This window comes from Stegodyphus dumicola, chromosome X2 (genome assembly GCF_044657685.1).
Source record: "Stegodyphus dumicola isolate Sdum_Otavi_A_Nest chromosome X2, ASM4465768v1".
In the NCBI taxonomy this organism is placed as follows: domain Eukaryota; kingdom Metazoa; phylum Arthropoda; class Arachnida; order Araneae; family Eresidae; genus Stegodyphus; species Stegodyphus dumicola.
Genome location: NC_140781.1, coordinates 139,408,937 through 139,429,112, shown reverse-complemented (window position 1 = coordinate 139,429,112; position 20,176 = coordinate 139,408,937). Strand labels below are relative to the sequence as shown.

The following is a 20,176-nucleotide window of genomic DNA, read 5'->3' as shown; positions in this document are numbered from 1 at the left end:
GATACAGAGAATATATGTGAATATATGTGATACTGCACGTTATCATGATAACGTGAATTCTACAGCGCTTATCAAGGGTCTTCCTTCACTTCTGTATGTATTGTCAAACTTGGAATAGCAACAACAACCTTAAGATAATACATTCTTTCGCGTATGATTATCAGAGTTTTAGAAATTTTCCATTACTCTATCATGATAAGTGGATGATGCTTTTAAGATTCTCCTTATGCATATATGTAATATCGAGGTTCAGAATAACAACATTAGGACACTATAACTCTTTCCCACTATCCTATCATGATCATTTTTACACATATGACGCCGGAAAGACTGGCTTCACAAACAAGACATGACAAGAATGTATTACGATAAGTGTTGATGAAATCATTTCGTTAATGTATTTTTTAGATAATTTTTGCTATTTAAGAATGCTACGTATTTCTATATCATTCAGAATTGTCGTTAGATTCAAAAGCGAATATGAGGAATATATGTGATACAGAGTTAAATGTGGAATTAAACGAATTTTATTCACGAAATGAAGCTGATATTTTGCTAGATGAACTATCAAATTATGATTTTAAAAATATTAGTTTTGAAATTAATGGGACTCAGTATGTTCCACGAAGAAAAGTACTCGGTTTTGGTGATGAAGGACTTAGTTACGAATTCTCTGGAACGAGCATTTGTGCAGAACCATGGACTTAAACTCTTCTAAATGTAAAAGATTATGTTGAAATGATAACTGGCAAAAAATATAATTTTGCTCTATTGAACTATTATCCTGACGGAGTGGCGAAAATTTCAACGCATAAAGACAATGAAACTTGTCTCGAACCTGAAAGTGATATACCTATCATCAGTTTAGGTGCAAAACGTCAAATTGTATTTACCAGGCGAAATTTCACATCTCGAAGCGTGGACTTAACTCATGGAACTCTCCTTGTAATGAAACCCCCAACGAATCAATTTTGGATGCATGGAATACCCTCTCAACCTGACGTTAAAGATCCTAGAATTAGTATCACATTCCGAAACATAAAAATTTCGAAAATTAAAAAACGACGCTTGGAAGATAATGAGGATGAACTTCCAGAGGATGATTGGTTTGCCCACTATATGAAATCCGTTCCTGATAATATCTTCATGCCGAATAATCGAGAACAGAAAAAAGAAAGTTCGAAGTTGATTGCACAGTGGACTCTTGGTTGGGGATATTTTGTGTCCATAAATCAGTTTGAAAACAGAATGAACATTCATCTACGTGAATGTGTGGAACAAAATAAAATATTATACCCTACTACACGCGGTGTTGTTATAACTCCTGCAACATGGCACGAATTTTCCTCAAAAATATATGAATTTAATCTTGTCTATACGAGTGCCAGCATCATTTGCAATAATGAGTTCGTAGTTTTCAACAAAGAAGGTGAGTGTATTTTTCAACAAGTTTTTAAACAAGATGAAAATTCTTTTAAACTAAAACCTACATACCTAAAAGTAAACCCGTGATATTTTAAAAAAATTGAAAGAAATTATTCCTGATGTATCTAATACTTTATATAAAAGTATTTTTGAAATTATTTTACCGTTGCAAATCAAATGTAAAAACAATTGTTCGGATATGGTAAGTGATGATGATGAACTTTTTAAAGAACTCATAAACTCTATCAAAACTGAATTAAATTCAGTGATTAAAAAACTATTTAAATGCGAAGGTTGCATTGTAAATCATCCTTCACAAACAAGACATGATTGCATTATAATAAGTGTTGATAATAGAATTAAATATATTGGTGAAGATATATTTTTATGTATTAATTTTAAAAATATAAGAGATTCTTTAAGGCAGAAAAAAATTTTTCATTTATTTTGTGATAGGTTTTTTTGAATTGAAATGTTATGAAGATTATAAAAATGCATTAATATAATAATTAATTCTATTTAAATTTCTGTGTTTGTTTGATGTTATGACTATTTTTTTTCCTTATGTTTTTTTTAATAGAAATATATTGAAATTTTAGTTTTAATTTTAAAGCAAACATGTATATCAAATGTCAGTAAATGGATATTGCTGTTAATTTGATGTTAATTAATGTAAGAAAATTCTAAGTATATTTTATGTGTAATACAGAAACTTGTTCTTTGGAAATAAATAAATGTATTTAAATAGAAAAGCTTCTTGGTGAAATGAATGTATTTTTATTTTTTATAACAATTTTTTTTAAGTATTGTATGTTTACAGTGCAGTATATGCTTCAAGTGATTCACTGGTGTTGAAAATTTAAGAGTTTATGAAGCGATTATTCGCTGAACTTATGTGATATATTTGTAAGGTTTCTTGAATACGAGTAATCTGAAGAGATATTTGAAATCTCATGAAAGAAACATCAGATGTAGTGTATGTCCTAAGAAATTTAAGTTTGTAGTTTGAAAAGTCGCGAAGCTTCTCGTCTTAGAATTTTGTAGTGAATAATCACAAGTTCTTTTCATGTAAAAAGGATATGAAAACTTATAAAGTTACTTTTAAGAGTAAATCATGATAAAAAATATTTAGTGAGCATAAGAATTTAAAACAATATGAAACTTTACATCGTATTGAAAGTTCGGACATTTTTTCAAGTAAAACAGAATTTGAAGAATATCTCACGAAACTTTTTTTTTTTTTAAATGTTGCCGGTGTCAAAAGAAACAGAAATATGCTGATGATGATGTTTTGAAACAGCATGATACTTCTCTTCTTATAAATTGCATCCATTGTTTACAAGTGTTTAAAAGAAAAAGTGATCTCTTACACCACATTCGAATGCGACATGATTTGATGCGAATCTTACAAAAACGAAGAAACGTTGACATCCTTAATACATGCAAGTCTTCTAAAATCGCAAGTCTTAATAGTATGTTCGCAATTGAATCGATTTGCTAGAACATAGAAAATGATCATGTCTTAGATGTACTTCTTGAATATATAAAATTGTAGTTAGTAGGGAAAAAATGAGTTATGATGTAGTTTTACACTGAGTTATGATATCGGTGTTTGAAATGGTAATCAATAGTTACATTTAAAATGTGTCGTGAGTGTGAAAATGCAGAAATAAAAGAGCTTTGGCGAATTTCATAAACGTGGTTCAATGTGGTTGATGGAAAAATTTGTTCCTTGTGAATTAAATAGTGTAAGATATGAACCTCTTTCTCTCAATAGTTAATTATTCAATTGTAAGACAATTAAACTTTAAATATATATGCATATAGTTAATGTAATGATTAATATTACATTGATTAATGTAAATAACTGATGATATGTGTATTAACATAGTGAATGTTCGCTTTTATGAAGTTCTAAGCATTACTTTAAATACCATTCATAAAACTTTTATCTCATATATACAAACATGACAATATCTATTGAGTTTTCGTTTATTCTTTGGAATGTATGAAAGTTTAAATATTTTTTTAATTTAATGTAGATTGGAGTAAAATATCTGTATCTTTCTTCATTTCAATCGGTAATATCTGTATGCTGGTAAACGTACGTATGTTCGTAACAATTATACTGTGTCACATTTTTGACAAACTTCTTTCATTCATATTAGCTAATAAGAGAATTATTGAAGTTAGTAAAGTAATGAAAATTAACGTTATTGAAAGAAAACTCTAAAAGCATTTACATTTCCAGAAATATATCAAAGTTCCTTTTCTTAAAAACAGCAGGTGTATCGTAGTTTTTATTTCTATTTCGTTAAAAGCTGAACTTGTAAAATAAAAATTTTCTATTAGTGTAAGATAAACAAAAAAACAAAAAACAAAAAAACAAAAAAAAAAAAAAAAAAAAAATGTCAAGAGACAATCCGTATCATGAATGAAATTCAAGTCTTACATCGGATTAAAAAGAAATATTCTGAATCTAAATGTTTATGCCTATTTAGCACAAAATGTGTTTATTTGTGTTATAAATTTAACTAAAACCATTCTTATAACAGTATGTTGCCTTTAAACTGAGTAAAAATGTCAAGTATATTTTCTGATGGTACTGATATACTTGCCAAAGAAGTTCTAAAAACCTCAAATGTCGAAAGAGCATATGATAAGAGTCTCCTTTCCTATCGCTACATCAGTTACAGGTTAAGGGGCGTCTTGAATGGATGAAGGTAATGTTTGTGCAAAAATATAGTAGTTCTATTTTGAAATGAGAAATAATTCGCTTTTTGTCAATTAAGGAAACTTGTGGTATTATCAAACAGAATGTCAGTGAAAGACATTGCGTTTGCATAGTGAATTATGAAGGTATTAAAAGATAGTAAAGAAGGTGAAATAAAGAATTAATTTGAACAAATAAGGTAAGGCTATCATTAAGAGAATAGTTACTGTTCGAAAGATGTATAAACTGTTCGAAAGATGTATATTAGAATTAAAAGTTAGATGTTAAAATTTAAAAAGATGTAACAGAGTAAAACCAAAGACTACTGGTAATTCCCATCTGGAAAACAGTAATTTGACTACGATATTGAAAAAGTTGGTTTTAAAAATTTCTTTATGCATGTGATGCAAAACAATTGCTACTTTATCATGAGTGCTGACATAGATGCAATTAGTGTATGAAAAATAGTAAAATTAGTATAGTCAGTGTCTCTAAAACATGAAAAAATACTAATGTGAGCAGTGTAAATTCATTTGAAGTACTGAAATATGACATAGACTAAATACCAGAAGATGTAAGAAATATTTTGGTATGTATGGATGAAACACTGAACGTGGTTGTAAAATTAGAAATGAAAATTATCAACACACATAAAGGTAATAGGGATTTAAAACTGAACATGATGTTAGAAACTTTGAAGATCGTAAAAGTATATGAGAAAGAAATACATTTAAATATAAATGGTATTAAACTGTATAGTTGTGAATGGAAATTTCTGAGTATAACCTGTAGATGATCTATTATGATCGGAGAATAAAACAAGTATTTTAAAAATTGTGAGGAAATATTTGAATATGGAGTAAATGAAAACAATCCATATCGTTAAAATGAATAAAAAGGGATAAAATGTTGGAATTACGAGTGATGAGAAGGAAATAAAAACATTATAATAAATAAGTTAAATAAGAATTAAGAAATATAAACACAGAAGGGAAATCATGAACGTAAGAAAAGCAATTAACAGTTATAGACTTAAGTTTTTAAAAAAAAATATTTGGTAATGTAAGGAAGATATTGTTAAACATGTAAAAGAAATTAGAAATTCCGTAGAAAATTTAGTAAAAGAACTAAGATCACGAAAAATAAACGTTTCTTTTTAAATAGAATTTCAAACCACTAGGTTAAAGTGTGTATAGAATATCAGAATGGTTTAAAAAAAGTAAATGAAGTTAAAATTCAGAATATATTGAACATTATAACGTTAAAAATGTGTGAAATTGCATCTAAAATTAAGTAGTGTAACAAATAAACAGCATGTGCGGGAACGTTTGTGAAATATAATATATAAGTTAAAAATCAGGGTATGCTGAAATGGTATGAAAGGTATGAAAAAAAAATAGTATGCGGAAATTAAATAAAATATTACAAATTAGAAACGTTAAGTATTAAAAAAATATGACAGTAAATGAATATGTTATTATGAAACAGAAAACCTGAGAAATAAGTTAAAGTTCCATGGAAAACTAGAAAGGATAAAAGTATCAGAATAAATTGATGAGTCGATTCAAATTCCTTTTTCTTATATAGGCATTTTTACCTGAATCTGAATGTATCACATCAGCTTAGTGGTTAAATCCTTCAAACTACTGAGCTGGTGAGATATTTTGTTTCAGGGTTCAATCCTATATTTTGAATAATAGAACATTAAAAAAAAAAAAAAAAAAAAAAACTTCTAAAATAGATTATTTTCTTTTTTCGTCCCTAGAGGACGCCATGAGCAATTCCTAAATAGATTATTTTCTTTTTTCGTCCCTAGAGGACGTCATGAGCATATATCTAAAAAAATCCCCGTTGCCAATTTTTAAAAAACTAACTTTAAATGAAAAGCAGGAGGTCTACAACTCAATCGGCAGTCTACCAACACCTCAACTCCACTCGTGACCACGCCTCCTAATGTGATGACGTTGTCTTTGGCCCCGCCCTTTGTGTGATGTCATTGACCACGCTCACACCTCACACCCCGTGTCGCAGAACCCCCACTTTTTATCTACTGGCGTTAAGGTCTGTTCTGATCAGTTCTCCCTTTCTTTCTCGGTAATCAGCAGTGGCAATAACCAATCATGCTGAGTACGATTTTACTTCTCATTTTAACTTATGCCACTTGACATAAAATTTGGCTGCTATTTATTAAAGTTCTGGACTGAGCAAGTACACGAGAATTTTGTAATTTAATGCCATTAGTTTATAAGTTTTACAAAGCTTATTTTATTCTCAAATTTGTTTTATAATTATGTTAATTACTAGATTATGTTTAATAATAATGTATTTTTGTTACAGATATATGACACTATAAAGAATGACACTATAAAAGTGCGGTTCAAGCATGAATAATTGCTTTAATTTATTCAATCGCCATTTACTGATAGGCCCTTGCTTAAATTTTCTGCATTGATGAGCTTTAAAAGTAGTTAGTTTCCATGTGCAGAAATATGTACAAAATCTTATAAGGTATTTCTCCCGCCTTCCTAGCGTGCCTTCGTGGCGTAGTGGTTCTGCACGCTGGGCCGGTATTCCAAATGTCCGTGGTTCGATTTCCGGCGAAGGCGCTTGCTTATTTTTCATTTCTCCGGCTTTTTCAATTAACGTAATGTTTATACAGTGGCGCCCGAACTAAAAGTGTGTTGGATGATGATTTTCCTCACCCAGGATTTGGGGGATTGGGTCCCCTAATAACCCCATTCGTCCTTTAAAAGGGGAAGAATATAAAGTATTTCTCCTGCCTTTCTAGCGTGCCTTCGTGGTGTAGTGGTTCTGCACGCCGGGCCAGTATTCTAGAGGTCCGTGGTTTAGTTCCCGGCGAAGGCGATTGCTCATTTTTCATCTCTCCGGCTTTTTCAATTAACCTAATGTCTCTATAACCTGTTTTATGACTTATAAATCATTTGTGATAATTATGTATGTATTATCTTACTAAGTACATAGAAAGTTGATTAAGTTAACTTTTATGCAGATTTATTAATGCTTTTAACATTTATTTTTATTTTTTAGGTTGTAGCATTTTTTGAACAGCTGAAGCAAGACTAAACGTCATCTGTTATTAACATCAAAATGGCAAGTAAAAGCTTCGGAGTAGGAGATCTTGTTTGGGCAAAAATGAAAGGCTTTCCAGCATGGCCGGCCCGTATAACTAAATCATCGAAGAAGCCAAAGAAAGGAAAACACTACTTTTTTTTTTTTTTTTTTTTTTGGATCAGGTAATTATGCCTGGATAATGGATAGTAACGTTGTACCACATACAGACAGTATGGTAAGTAGTACTAAAAAACGTTCCGTTGCATTACAGAAAGCTGTTGAAGCTCTATTAAAATATAAGGAAACCTATGTGCATGAATCTGATTATGACTATAGTGACAGTGAAACACTAGAGACAAAAGATGCACAAAAAATTGGTTTTCTTGGTCTGGGCCATATGGGCCAAAAAATGGTGCTGAATCTATTGAATACAGGACATCAAGTAACAGTTTGGAATCGAAGCCCAGGAAAAGTGGAAAGCTTTGTAGAAGCTGGTGCAAATAGAAGTATGACTCCAGCTGATGTTGTTACAGCTTCTGATATAACATTCTGTTGCCTTTCTTATCCAGAAGCTGCAAAAGCCATGGTCTTTGGAAATTGGGTTGTGCTAAAAGCACTGCAAAGCTGCGATGTAGGTGGAAAAGGATATGTGGAAATGACTTCTATTGATCCAGACACATCTCGTGATATATTTGAAGCAATAACTTCTAATGGGGGCAAGTATCTTGAAGCCCCAGTCATCGGCACAAAGAAACAAGCTGAAGAAGGAACTTTATTTATACTAGTTGCTGGTGAAAAGTCTTTATTTGAAAACTGTAAACCATGCTTCCGTGCAATGGGAAATAATACATATTATGTATCGAAAGAAATCCCAAATGGTTCAAAGATGAACCTTATTCTTAGCATGTTTGTTGGAACAACATGTGCAGCTTTATCAGAAGCCATGGCTTTAGTAGAAAAAACAAGTTTAAGTCCCAAGGCTTTCATAAAAATCCTTTCATTATTAAACTTTAATATTGAAGAAATGCAAGACAAAGCAGACCGTATGCTTACTAAGAATTTTTCAACTAACACAGCTTTGAAACATATGCAGAAAGATTTGAATTTCGCCCTGATGATGGGAAATAGTGAAGATCACATCATGCCTCTCGCTGCTGCAGCAAATGAAATTTATAAACATGCAAAGCACCTTGGATTTTCTGACCACGACGTCAGTGCTGTGTAATAATTTGTGTGGCATTTATTTTTTATATACCTATATGGTTTTTCATCCTCAAGAATAAAATGCTGAAACCCGTATGGACTTTAAAGATTGTTAAAGGAATTACATTCCCTAGTGACTTCAGCATTAGTTTTCGTAATGAATTTGTTTTGATTTGAATTATTTAATATATTCTGGACATTGTGAAGAAATAATGGACATTTAGCTAATGTTAAACAATTAAATTTCTTTTGATGAGCATTACTTTTTATTATTTTTGATATGAGCATTTCATTGCAAAATCAAACTGGTTTTTTTCAGTGCAGTAGAGTAGTACTGAATGTAATGTAAATTTTACAGTAAACAGTAAAATTTTTGATTGATACTAAAGAATTTAGTATGTGGTATTATTTGTGACAAATGTGATTCAAATCAATTTAATTTTAATGAATATACAAAAATGCTAAACACTCAAAAATAACGTTATCTTGTATTATTATTGTCAATAATCAAGCTTTTTGACAGAAGTAGATATTTTCATTGCAACACTTTAAAGCTTATTAATTGGGATTCTAATTTTATCTAAAAATGTCTTAGGTAATGCAGTTTTTAATCAGATCCTTAGAATAACAAATTTTTCCTCATACGTTACGCATATTCAGGAAGAAATTAAAATAATTACAAAAACTAAAAGAAAATTCCCAATTATTTTGCTAAAAATATTAAAAAAAAGCTGACATCATCTACACGATCTAAATTTAATTATTTAGTTTTAAATTGATGCCTTATCTTAAACCTAATAGGGAAAACAGAGGCTGCTGACAGCAAATATTTTAAGAATGTATTAAAATCTTGTATATTTTTAAAAATTGTAAATTAATCTGGCACTTTTTTCCCTTTTTTTACCCGGCCGATTTTTGTTCATTAGTCGCATAATAGCCGGTTTGCCTGAAAAATTTGTAACTATTCTTCAAAACCATTTTCATTTGCCCATAAATTTGTCAGATAATATTTCTTTAAGTATTAGAAATTAAGTACTCAAATAACTTGTTGAGATGTCTAGTAGTAATAGCAAGCCTTCTGAACAATTTTACGGAAACAAACTAATCTTGATCCTGACACGAGAATATCCTTTTAGCGTCAGACCGAAGAAAAGTAAAATTAAAAATTTTATCGTAATTTTTGACGCGCTGGCATAAATTTATCATAAGAATTTATTCTACAAAAATTGTTTTAGTCAGTATTTTATATTATATCTATTATTTTTCGTCAATTTTTCTTTAAAGTATTTTTCGAGTATGCAACGCCATTTTTATTCACTCACTGACCAAAATTATTCTTTTACATTTATACTGGAGCTTAAAATGCTTAGAGGTAGTCACTTATGTTTATCAGAGGCATACATATATTTTATAATTTTATTTTAAATTTGATTTTGATTATGATAAGTTAAGAATAAAACATATTTTAAGTGTATCAGGTAACAGATAACGAATCAATTTCTCGTTGACCACCTTCTGAAGATTTCAGAAAGAAATGGATATAATAACCACATAACACGTAATTTATCATATTTTAATCTGGTCTTGTTCATTTAAGTTTTGGTTTTAACTTTTACTGTAAACTGTCACTCTTAGCCAAAGGTTTCACCCAAATCGGGATATAATCTTTACCGAATTTAAGTTATTTACCCAGAATTCTCAACAAATGTTTAGAAAATATGCGATAGAAAGCAATTTATTTACTTTAAAATGAGTCAACAGATTCTTATCAGCTCCAGATTTACTATCAGTGGGAAAAACCTGAAGTTCACTTTATCTATCCTTGTCAGTATACACAAAAAAGTCATGATTCATTCTGTAGTACAATTAGCACGTTACATACATTTAATAGTTAATTAAAAATAATTTTAATTAACTTTAAATTAGGATTCTTAAAAGAAAAGAATATTTATGCGATACATTATTAAATTACCCCCCAAATTTTCTTAGTGTGTACGTGCATATTAATTGCGGCGAATGCAATTAATATGCACGTACACACTAAGAAAATTCCACTCATTAGGAACCATAAAACCTTACCTATACTTAAATGTAAAATCTTGTAATGCGTTAATATAAAACTTGAGTAACAAATCATTTCCTATAAGCAGTATACGTTTAAAAAGAGTTTTCTTATAACTTATCAACTTTTAAGAAGTAAGAGTAAGGTAGTAACGTTTTTAGAAATTTTCCTTTATTTTCTAAATCTACCCTTTTATAGTAACGAGAAAATCGCCTATTTTATTTTTATGTAGGCATGCGCATTTCTTCTAACAGACAAAAATCCGAATATCTCACTTTTCCAAAGATTTAGCTTTACACTTACTTCCATTCGGGAAAGGAAAATAATTTTACTTAAACAGGTGTGTGTGAGATTATGGCAAAGCCTCGAGGGCTATCTGCCTAAGGGGAGGGATGCCTTTGTGGAGGACTTTCTAAAGGAAACTGGCTCGTATATACCTTACACATGGGGAAAACCACGAAAACGCCCATGCAGCCAGCCCGTTCGCTGGATTCGAACCTCGGACAGGATATCTCTTTACTAAAAGACCTTGAAACAATGACGATCACATCTATATGTAGCACTCAGTGATTTAGTTTCAAACCAAATTTTGATATTGTTTAATCATGCAAGCAACAATTTTCATCTTCGAGTTAAATTTTATACGACTGCAACAGATTTTTCAATGTCTTTCATGCTCACATTTTGTAAAAGACTTCTAGTTTTGGCTATTTAAATTTATAATATTGAGAAATACATTGATTATTTTCAGAAAACGTCATTTCAGAATCATATTTTACCACTCTGAAACATTTGAATAACACTTTCTACCATAATGAAAACCAGATACTACATTAATTTTTACCAAAACATAAATTTTTTTCCTAATTCCTCTTCTAGAAATACTAATAAATTCTGCCATAGAAACAAGATTCAATTCCTATTATAACTCGATAGACTATTTGCAAAGAGAAAAGACACTCTAGATGATAACATAGCATTATATCACCCATATATTTTTAAAAATTTAGAACAATTTCAGTAAGGCAAATTATCTACAGTTTTCAAATACGGATATATTTCTGAAAGAAACTGCCTAACATACCGCTCATTTACTTCTAAACCATTTAAATAAAACCAACCAATTAATAAAATATTTAAATTTTCGATAAAGTTTAGTACATCTATACAGTTATTTAATTCATGAAGTACCAAATTTTGAAAATAATAAAAGTAAAAACATAACTATTTAAGAATTTAGGAAGATACCGAACTTCATGCAAGATTATCGTTTCATACCAAACATTTCACTATTTCGTAGATTCTAAGAACACAGGCCAATCTTTTTCAAAGAATATATATCATTCCACATTAATTAGAGAATGCCATATGAGTTTAATTGCATGTGCCTATTGAATGACACTAAAAATTTCTAGGAAAAAATCAAATATTTTTCATCTTTCATAAACATTTGTGAATAACAATGATATTTCATAAAAGCTAGAAGACTTAGCTCAATGAAACAGTATAAAAAATAGAAAACTATTTTCAAAATCTGAATTCCCACAGTAAGTTTTAGATATTCTTATGTAAAGTTATATCCGAAGTTATATCACTTCAGTCGAACTTGAAGACCAACCAGATTTATTACATGATTTGATACATTTCTGGTATTTATTCCGAAAACAGAAGTTGGTATTTTTCATACGCAAATTATTACAACGAATTAATGACATTTTATACCCAATATTGCTTACCATTTTTTTACTGTGCAAAACTATTTTAAGTTCCATATTCGAAGCTCAGCATACATAAATTCCACATAATACTACAGTTACACAGTACAAACTATAAGAAAAGCAGCGTAATCTATATTACATACAGAACATAGACTACAATACTCAAGGACCTACTTAAAGAATACATTAAACTGTTCAAAGAAATTAATCACTTTTTATATAATTCTATGCATATTTCATATATTAAGCACATTTCACGTTTTTAGAAATGTAGCATCATGCTTTCCAAGACAATGGCCAATATATCCAACCTTATGAAAATGAATCATCTAAAGTAAGATGGGGTAGTTTTATTATCTTAAAGTGGTAAACAAGCGATTAGGGAAGTGAGGCCTTGTTAAACAAGGATATGTACATGTCCTAGTAGTGGTAGTTTAACAGGCTAGTATTGTACGAAGAAAATTTCTGTATTTGTCATGAAGAAGGTTAAAATATTCGAAATTATAATGGAGATTTGATTAAAACGTCTTTTACTCCTTCTCTGTTTGGTTCCTTCTGTAAATATAGGTATATTGGTAATGATATATGTTGTGTAGAGGTATGACAGTGCTCCCCAAGATTTTGTTCATAAGAAAATAAATTGGTAAATAAACTAATCCAAACTGACATTTGCAAAAGAACATCCTAGTCTAAGAAATTAAAAAATAGTCTATATATGAAATTGTGTAGTGAATTAAACTGAACTTAGCTAAAAAAAATGTGTTAATATTATGCATTAGAAATAAATGCATATCAATAAAACAAACTTCCAAGAGATGAAATTGTAACCAATGGTAAAATGGATGGTCATTCATCTTTTATTCAAAACTGGAAATGTTTATCTTAGAAATTTCTTTTATACATGTAACGTAAATAATCGTCAATTTCACATGAAAGTCGTTCATGAAGGCAGAAATATCCGTACTTAGTGTAGGAAAAGGTAATAAAGTGAAAATTTGCATAGTCGAGACATTTAAAGTGATGTAGAATGTATTCAATTAGTGCAAATTACTGAATTAAAAGGTACTAAGCGTTCAAGATAATAAGAAAGAATTTTGTATGAGTACATGAAAGAATGAATATGGTTCTAAAATTATGTATGAAAGTTGAGATTTCATTCTAAAAATTCGGAATCTATCAAACTAGCTTAATGAGAATCAAGATTCAAAACTGAACATTGGTACCATTGAAGAGATTAAAAACATATATTCAGATATAAAGGGTATTAAGAATTCAAAGGAAATACCAGAATATGCAAGAAATGCTAAAGTTTGAAAATGCGAATGAAGTTAATAATGAAGTGAAAGAGTAGGATCAGGTCATGGTTAGAGTACTCAGAATGATAAATTGTAGAATTGACAAATTAAAATAGTACTATAAAATATAGACTTATTAACAGTTAAAGGTTGTAAAATAAAATGCTTAATTGAAATCTATCTCTATGTTTAAGAAATTTAAGTATGTAAATTTAGTTGAAATAGTAAAATCAAAAGCGCAATTAGAATAAAAAATTATAAAAAAAAGTTAAACGTTAGAGTATGTTGGAAACTAGAAAGAAAACCAGTGTCAGAAATGTATAAAAATAACATCTAAAATTAACTAAAATTCATGCGTATGGTAGGAAAATGTAATAAACAAGTTCAAAATTAGAGGACTTTAAAACTTACAAACGTATAAAATGTGTACAAGTTAAAAATAGCATCTAAAATTGAATAAAGCTCATATACATGGTAAGAAAACAGAGGAATTAATCTAAACTTAAGAGCCTGTTTGGAAATTACGAAGGTTAAAACATATGAAAGTAGTCAAAAATTAAATGAAAGGTCATGTGAAATTATAACAAATTAGTTAATATTCTTAGTATGTTGGAAACTAAAAACGATAAAAAATAGAAAAGGAGTTAAAATTTACATGTAGAATTAAATAAGTCAGGTATATAGTAGGAAAATGTAATAAACAAGTTTAAAATTAAAGTACATTCAAAATTATGAAGGTTCAGAATGTACGAAACAAGTTAAAAATAACATCTAAAATTAAATAAAATTCCTATATATATGGTCAGAAAATATAGGAATTAAACTAAAATTAAATTTATATTTCGAATTACGAAGGTTAAAACGTATGAAAGTAGCTATAAATTAAACTAAAGTCATGTACATGGTGTGAAAATATAGCAAATTATTTACCATTCAGAGTATGTTGGAAACTAAAAGCGTTAAAATATAGAAAAGAAGTTAAAATTCACACCTAAAATTAAATAAAAATCAGGTATATGATGTGAAAATATAGGAATTATGTTAAAATTAGGATTATATTGGAAATTATGAAGGTTAAAATGTATGAGAGGAATCAAATAAAAGTCGTGTAGATAGTGAGAAAATATAAATTGGTTAAAAATTAGAGTATATTAAATATAATGAAGGTTAAAATGTACAAAACAAGCTAAAAATGTTACATCTAAAATGCAGCTCATCTGTATGATCAGAAAATATATGAAATAAGTCAAAATACAGAATATGTTGAAGATCACTAATGTTAAAAAGAACAAAGAAAGTTTAAAATTACATCTAAAGTTGAATAATATAACACATAGAATGGCGTTTTTTAGTAATTACACTCATAAAATATAATAAATAAGTTAAAAGTATTGGCTAACAAGTCTTAACTCTGGGTAAAATGAGTTTAACAATAAAAATGTGTAATGTAATTAAGATTACGGAAAGTAAATGTGGTACTATGAAAAGAAGATTTAAGAAATAAGGTAAAATTTTGAGTGTATAGGATCACTCAATCATTAAATTCGAAAATAATCGTCATTAAGAATACCTAGGAAATAATCATTATATACGTAGTAAAATAGAATACGAAGGAAAAATCACAAAGGCTAAATATTTATTAACGAAGGAAATCACATCCGGTAAATGAGTAAAATATAATTGTGATGACATATAGCTGTATTGTAGATATTCAGTCATAGGATAAATACAAGTAAGAAAATAATTATCTTCCAAAGAGGCTATAATGTGAAGGAAACTTTTTATTATGTAATAATTTCTGTTTAAAGAAAATAATTGTATCAGTTACTTAAAACACCAGCCTGATAAATGTTTTTAAGAACTCAATATAAGTAAGTAAGTTGACAAGTGGTCACATGGATATAAATGTCTAAATCACCAAATTAAGAAATTGTACTCAGTGTGATTTGTATTTTAATAAACTTTTTATTTGGTTTAAAATGTATTGCCTGTATGAAACCCATTATATGTAGCAGTATTACAGGCATTCAACCTTCGGGTAAATGCAAGTAAGAAATTAATTTTTCTCCAAAGACGTTACACTGTTAAGGAAATATTTTATTATATATGTGTTTAAGGAAATTAACTGTCACTTAAAACACCTGCCTGCTAAATGTTTCTAAGAACTTAATATGAATAACTAAGTTTACAAGTGTTCACATGCATATAAATGTATTATCAGGTTCTGCGTTCCTCCTTACTTGCTCAGGGAACATTGACTGTCCTGACTCGGAATAGGGAGCTTACTAAAGCTATGTTCAATAAATTTGGGAAGTAGACAATACACACAGGAAGGGTATACGAAACCCTTTATTTTTCTTTCTTTACAATGATTTCTGGACTTCGGAATACAGAGGCCAACCACTTGTGGTCTGAACGTAAGAATATAAAAATATTAACTAAACTCTAACTAAACTAACTTTGGATTAATCAAACAAGTGCTTAACTCCAAGATTGGCCGTATATTAACAAAAAGCCGTATGTAGTACAGAGAGCTGCTAACACTACGATACGTTTAAAATTATCAAGAGGATTAAACCTCTGGCCTTGAAGGCAACCAGCAACCGAGTAAAACTACTATGGCAAGCGGCCTGCTTCTAGTAACTCCTTCCTCTCTCTTGCTTGGCAAAAAGCCACAACTTAAGTACTTGGCGTTCGCAAGACAAATTTGCATAAATAAGTTAAAAGCTTTTAATTCTGGTCGGAAGTAGAAAATAAGAAGTGATAGTAAAGATTTAAAACAAAATAAACGTTAGTAAAACATAGGATCCTTACATACTTCCCGCCAGAGTTAATTAGTTTGAAACTGAGGTCTAAAACGACCTTGTTGAAAACTTTTAGCTCTAGAATCTAACGCTAGGCCAATCTTTTACAAGCATTTCTCACTAGAAACTAGAAATTAAAAAAGTCGTTTTTACATTATCAACTCCATGGACAATTACTTTTCATCTGTACTTGCATCTAAACAGGAGTTCTTAGTTGAAATCTGGTTCCTTCCAGATATCTGGAAGGAAAACTAGTATAATGAAATGTTACACAATTAAATGGCAAGTAACATGAATACTTATATTTCTATATTAACATTCTTATTTCATTCATGACGTTATTTAATTATCTTCCCGTGCTCTCTGACATGTGTTGTAAAGGAAAACACCAAACACGAACGTGTTTATGTACAAGTGTTCAACACTACCGCCTGCTATCAAAACACTAACGTGTTAAAATTCAACATAAAAGGACCTCAGAACACACCTTATATTCATCTCTAAACCCTGAGGTACTATTCTGAAAAGTGGCTAACTCTGAAGTGTAGCGTCAGAGAGCCTAACTACATTCATTCAACCTTAAACACATATTCACAATAATTTGCTCTTTTTACAGTCACACGAATAAGTTAAAATTTTTGGCATTACTTTCACTTTTAACATATCACAGTATTTCTTAACGTTTAAAATAACAGTTCACATTGTATATAAGGACATATTAACATGCCGTTAATTTTACGCATTTTAAAACATACATTAGTAGTACATTGTTAACACTACATTTCAATAGTCTTTCAGACTAAAACTTCTTTCTTGCCAGAATCTTTTAACTAAAATTTTATACAATAACTTTTACAATTTTCTTAAGGTACCTTTCTCAAAGATTATCAATGCTTTTACAATATTCAAGTATTTACACATTCCTCTTATACATTAATTTTAGTTTTACTCGCGAGTAATTGAAAAACATAATACCAAAATAGGTAACAACTCATTTCTCGCCTTTTTAGCGATAAAGGTAGACCTCACATGAGGTAAAACTTCTTGAATTCTGTCATTTGCAGTAAGAATGAAAGATTAACTTAAGGTTTCAAAGTAACATAAAGTTTTACTTATCTTTGTGATATTCGGACAGTCTTCTTTCTGATCAGTCCTGGAAGGTAGCGAAGACTACGGTTTGGTTTATCTTCCTTCTTGTGCGGGTTCGCCCTTCAGTTCCTTCCTCCATGAGCTTTCTTTTCCTTCCAGTCTGGTCAACCTTTAAGACCTTCTTTTTAGCCTCTGCCTGTGGTCTCGGCCGTTTGATGGCAGCTGGTCTTGGCGGAACCGGGACAACTCTCTCTCGTTCCTGCTTGGATCTCGTTGCTGGCTGTTAAAATTTTTCTTGCATCTTTATATCTGCAGCTGGTCTTCCTTCATCAATTCGTCGACATTTGCTGCGTAGACTCCTATCCGATGGGTAGATCTTCCGTTTGGGAGCCGGGTTATAGTTGCCGTCATTTCTCCTGGCTCTCTTTGCATTCGTCGTACTTCTCCCTTCTTCATTCTGGGGGTGGTCGTGCTCTCTCTTTTCTGGTCGGTGGAACGGCTTCTTTTTCTTGTTACCTTCAATTTTCCAACGGGGAAACTTTCTTTTCAATTGCTCCTGCCTCCTAATGGCTTTCCCTTGTGATTGTCGTTGTTCCACCTCTGGAGCTTGTGCCTGCAGTGCCTGCCGTGGCGGATCCTGCAAAAGATCTTTAAATATTGGCATTTTATTATGATTATAGAATGGTTTTCTCTGGTCAATGTTTGCGGAGCATGTTTCACGATTCCTGGCTTTTAACACCACTACAGCCTGAGTTATTTTTTCTATGACATATGGTCCTTCAAATCGTGGAAAAAACTTGGCAGTTTTATCTTCTGGTGCTGAAGAAAGTGAATGCTTAATTTTTAACACTTCATCTCCTACTTTATAAGTTACTCCCCGTCGTTTCATATCATAATAAAGCTTCTGTTTTCTCTGTGCTACTTCAGTGTTCTTTTTTTCTTCTTTAATTAATTTTTCTATATCACCCATTTTAAAATCCGGGACTCTTTTTTGAACATAAAGTAATTTATCTAACGGCGTTATAATCTTTCTGCCTAAAAATAACTCAGCAGGAGTTTTGCCCGTCGTATCGTGTTTTGAGGTCCTAAGGGCGAAAGCTAATTCATTGACATAGTTATCCCAGCTTTTATGAAAATTTTTAACATAACTACGCATAATTTTCACTATATTTCTATTGACCCGTTCCGCTATATTTGATTGCGGCCGATACGGGACCATTTTTAAATGACGTATGTCCAGTTTTTGGCACATATCTTCAAATATATTACTTCCAAATTGAGGACCATTATCCGATATAACTTTTAGAGGCGCCCCGTATTTTAAAATATATTTATTTAAAATAGAATCAGTAACTAATTTCGCGGAGGCTCGTTTTAAGGGAACAATTTCGGTTCACTTACTAAAATGATCAACCATAACAAGGAGATACCGACTTTTATTTAACTTACTTTTTGGGAAAGGGCCCAATAAATCGATGCCAATTATTTCATTTGGAAATTCGGATTTAATGCTATTTAGAAACCCGGCCGGGCGGAAATTAATATAATTAACTGCTTGACATGTTGGGCAGGAGTGGACATACGCCCTTGTTAACTTTTGCAGTTCAGGAAAATAAACTGCTTCGCGAACGCTTTGGATGGTTTTTCGAATACCAGCAAGAGAAGCTAATGGGCAGTCGTGTAACTCCTGAAGTATATTTAATCTAAGACTAGCTGGGATAACAGGTCGAAATTCGTTGCTGGAATTCGTAGTTTTTGTATAAAATAATAGACCATCTATTAGTTCGTAATGGGCCGCCCTATTTCTTATCGCCACAATATCTTGGTGGCTAAAACTTTCAGGATCCTTTAAATACTCATAAATATTTTTAAATTCAGGATCCTTACCCAGTTCGGTTATTACAGTTTCTCGGAAATGTATCGTACATGCTGTGAGCATTGCCACCTTTACAGTATTACCTTCTTCATCTATTTTTATTCTGGATAGGGCATCTGCTACGAGATTTTCCTTTCCGAGGGTGTGCTTGATTACCAGATTATACTCTTGTAACTTGAGTGCCCATCTTGTTAACCTTGGGGATAAGTTTTTCCCTGAGTACAATCTAGTTACCGCCGCATGATCAGAGTACACTGTTATTGGCGCCCTTCCAAAATAGACTCGGAACTTTTGCACTGCTAACAGAACTGCAAGTGCCTCTCTCTCAGTCGCGGAATAATTTCTTTGTGTTTGATTTAAAGTTCGACTAAAAAATGCCACGGGCTGCTGATTTTGTGACAGTACCGCTCCTACCGCATAATCCGAAGCATCCGCTGAAATTTCTAAATTCTCATCATTTTCAGGAAATTTCCAAGCAGGGGCTTGCTTTAATGCTTGCTTTAATTTTTCGAAAGCACTATTGGCTTCGGCCGTCCACAAGAATCTTGCCTTTTTCCTTTTTAATTTTAACAATGATTCAGCAATAGCTGCAAAATCTTTTATAAAGGACCTATAATATGAACAATGTCCTAGAAAAGAAGAGAGCTTTTTCGCCGTATTTGGCGGCGGATACTTTTGCACAGCGATTATTTTTGATTCGTCTGTCTCGATTCCTTTCTGAGATATTTTGTAACCTAAGTATTTTAATTCAGGGGCTGCAAATTTGCACTTTTCGACATTAACTTTTAGACCGGCCTCATTTAATAATGAAAACACCTGTCTTAAATCCTGTACATGTTGGTCCAGATTATCACTCGTAATAATGATATTGTCTAAATAGATAAATGTGGACTTTCCAAGAACAGGCCTTAACACAATG

General features: G+C 30.9%; 1 protein-coding gene across 3 annotated transcripts in view; it reads left to right on the top strand.

Annotated features, from left to right (window-relative positions):
- Positions 1-8,705, top strand: part of LOC118194278 (cytokine-like nuclear factor N-PAC) — a 122,418-nt gene extending 113,713 nt beyond the window's left edge. For all 3 annotated transcript variants that reach the window (XM_085808740.1, XM_085808743.1, XM_085808742.1), the window contains exon 2: positions 7,187-8,705. In XM_085808740.1, the coding sequence (XP_085664866.1) occupies positions 7,410-8,435 (1,026 nt within the window). In that variant the 5' untranslated portion in view covers positions 7,187-7,409 and the 3' untranslated portion in view covers positions 8,436-8,705. The remainder of the gene's footprint in view (positions 1-7,186) is intronic.
- The last annotated feature ends 11,471 nt before the right edge of the window (positions 8,706-20,176 follow it).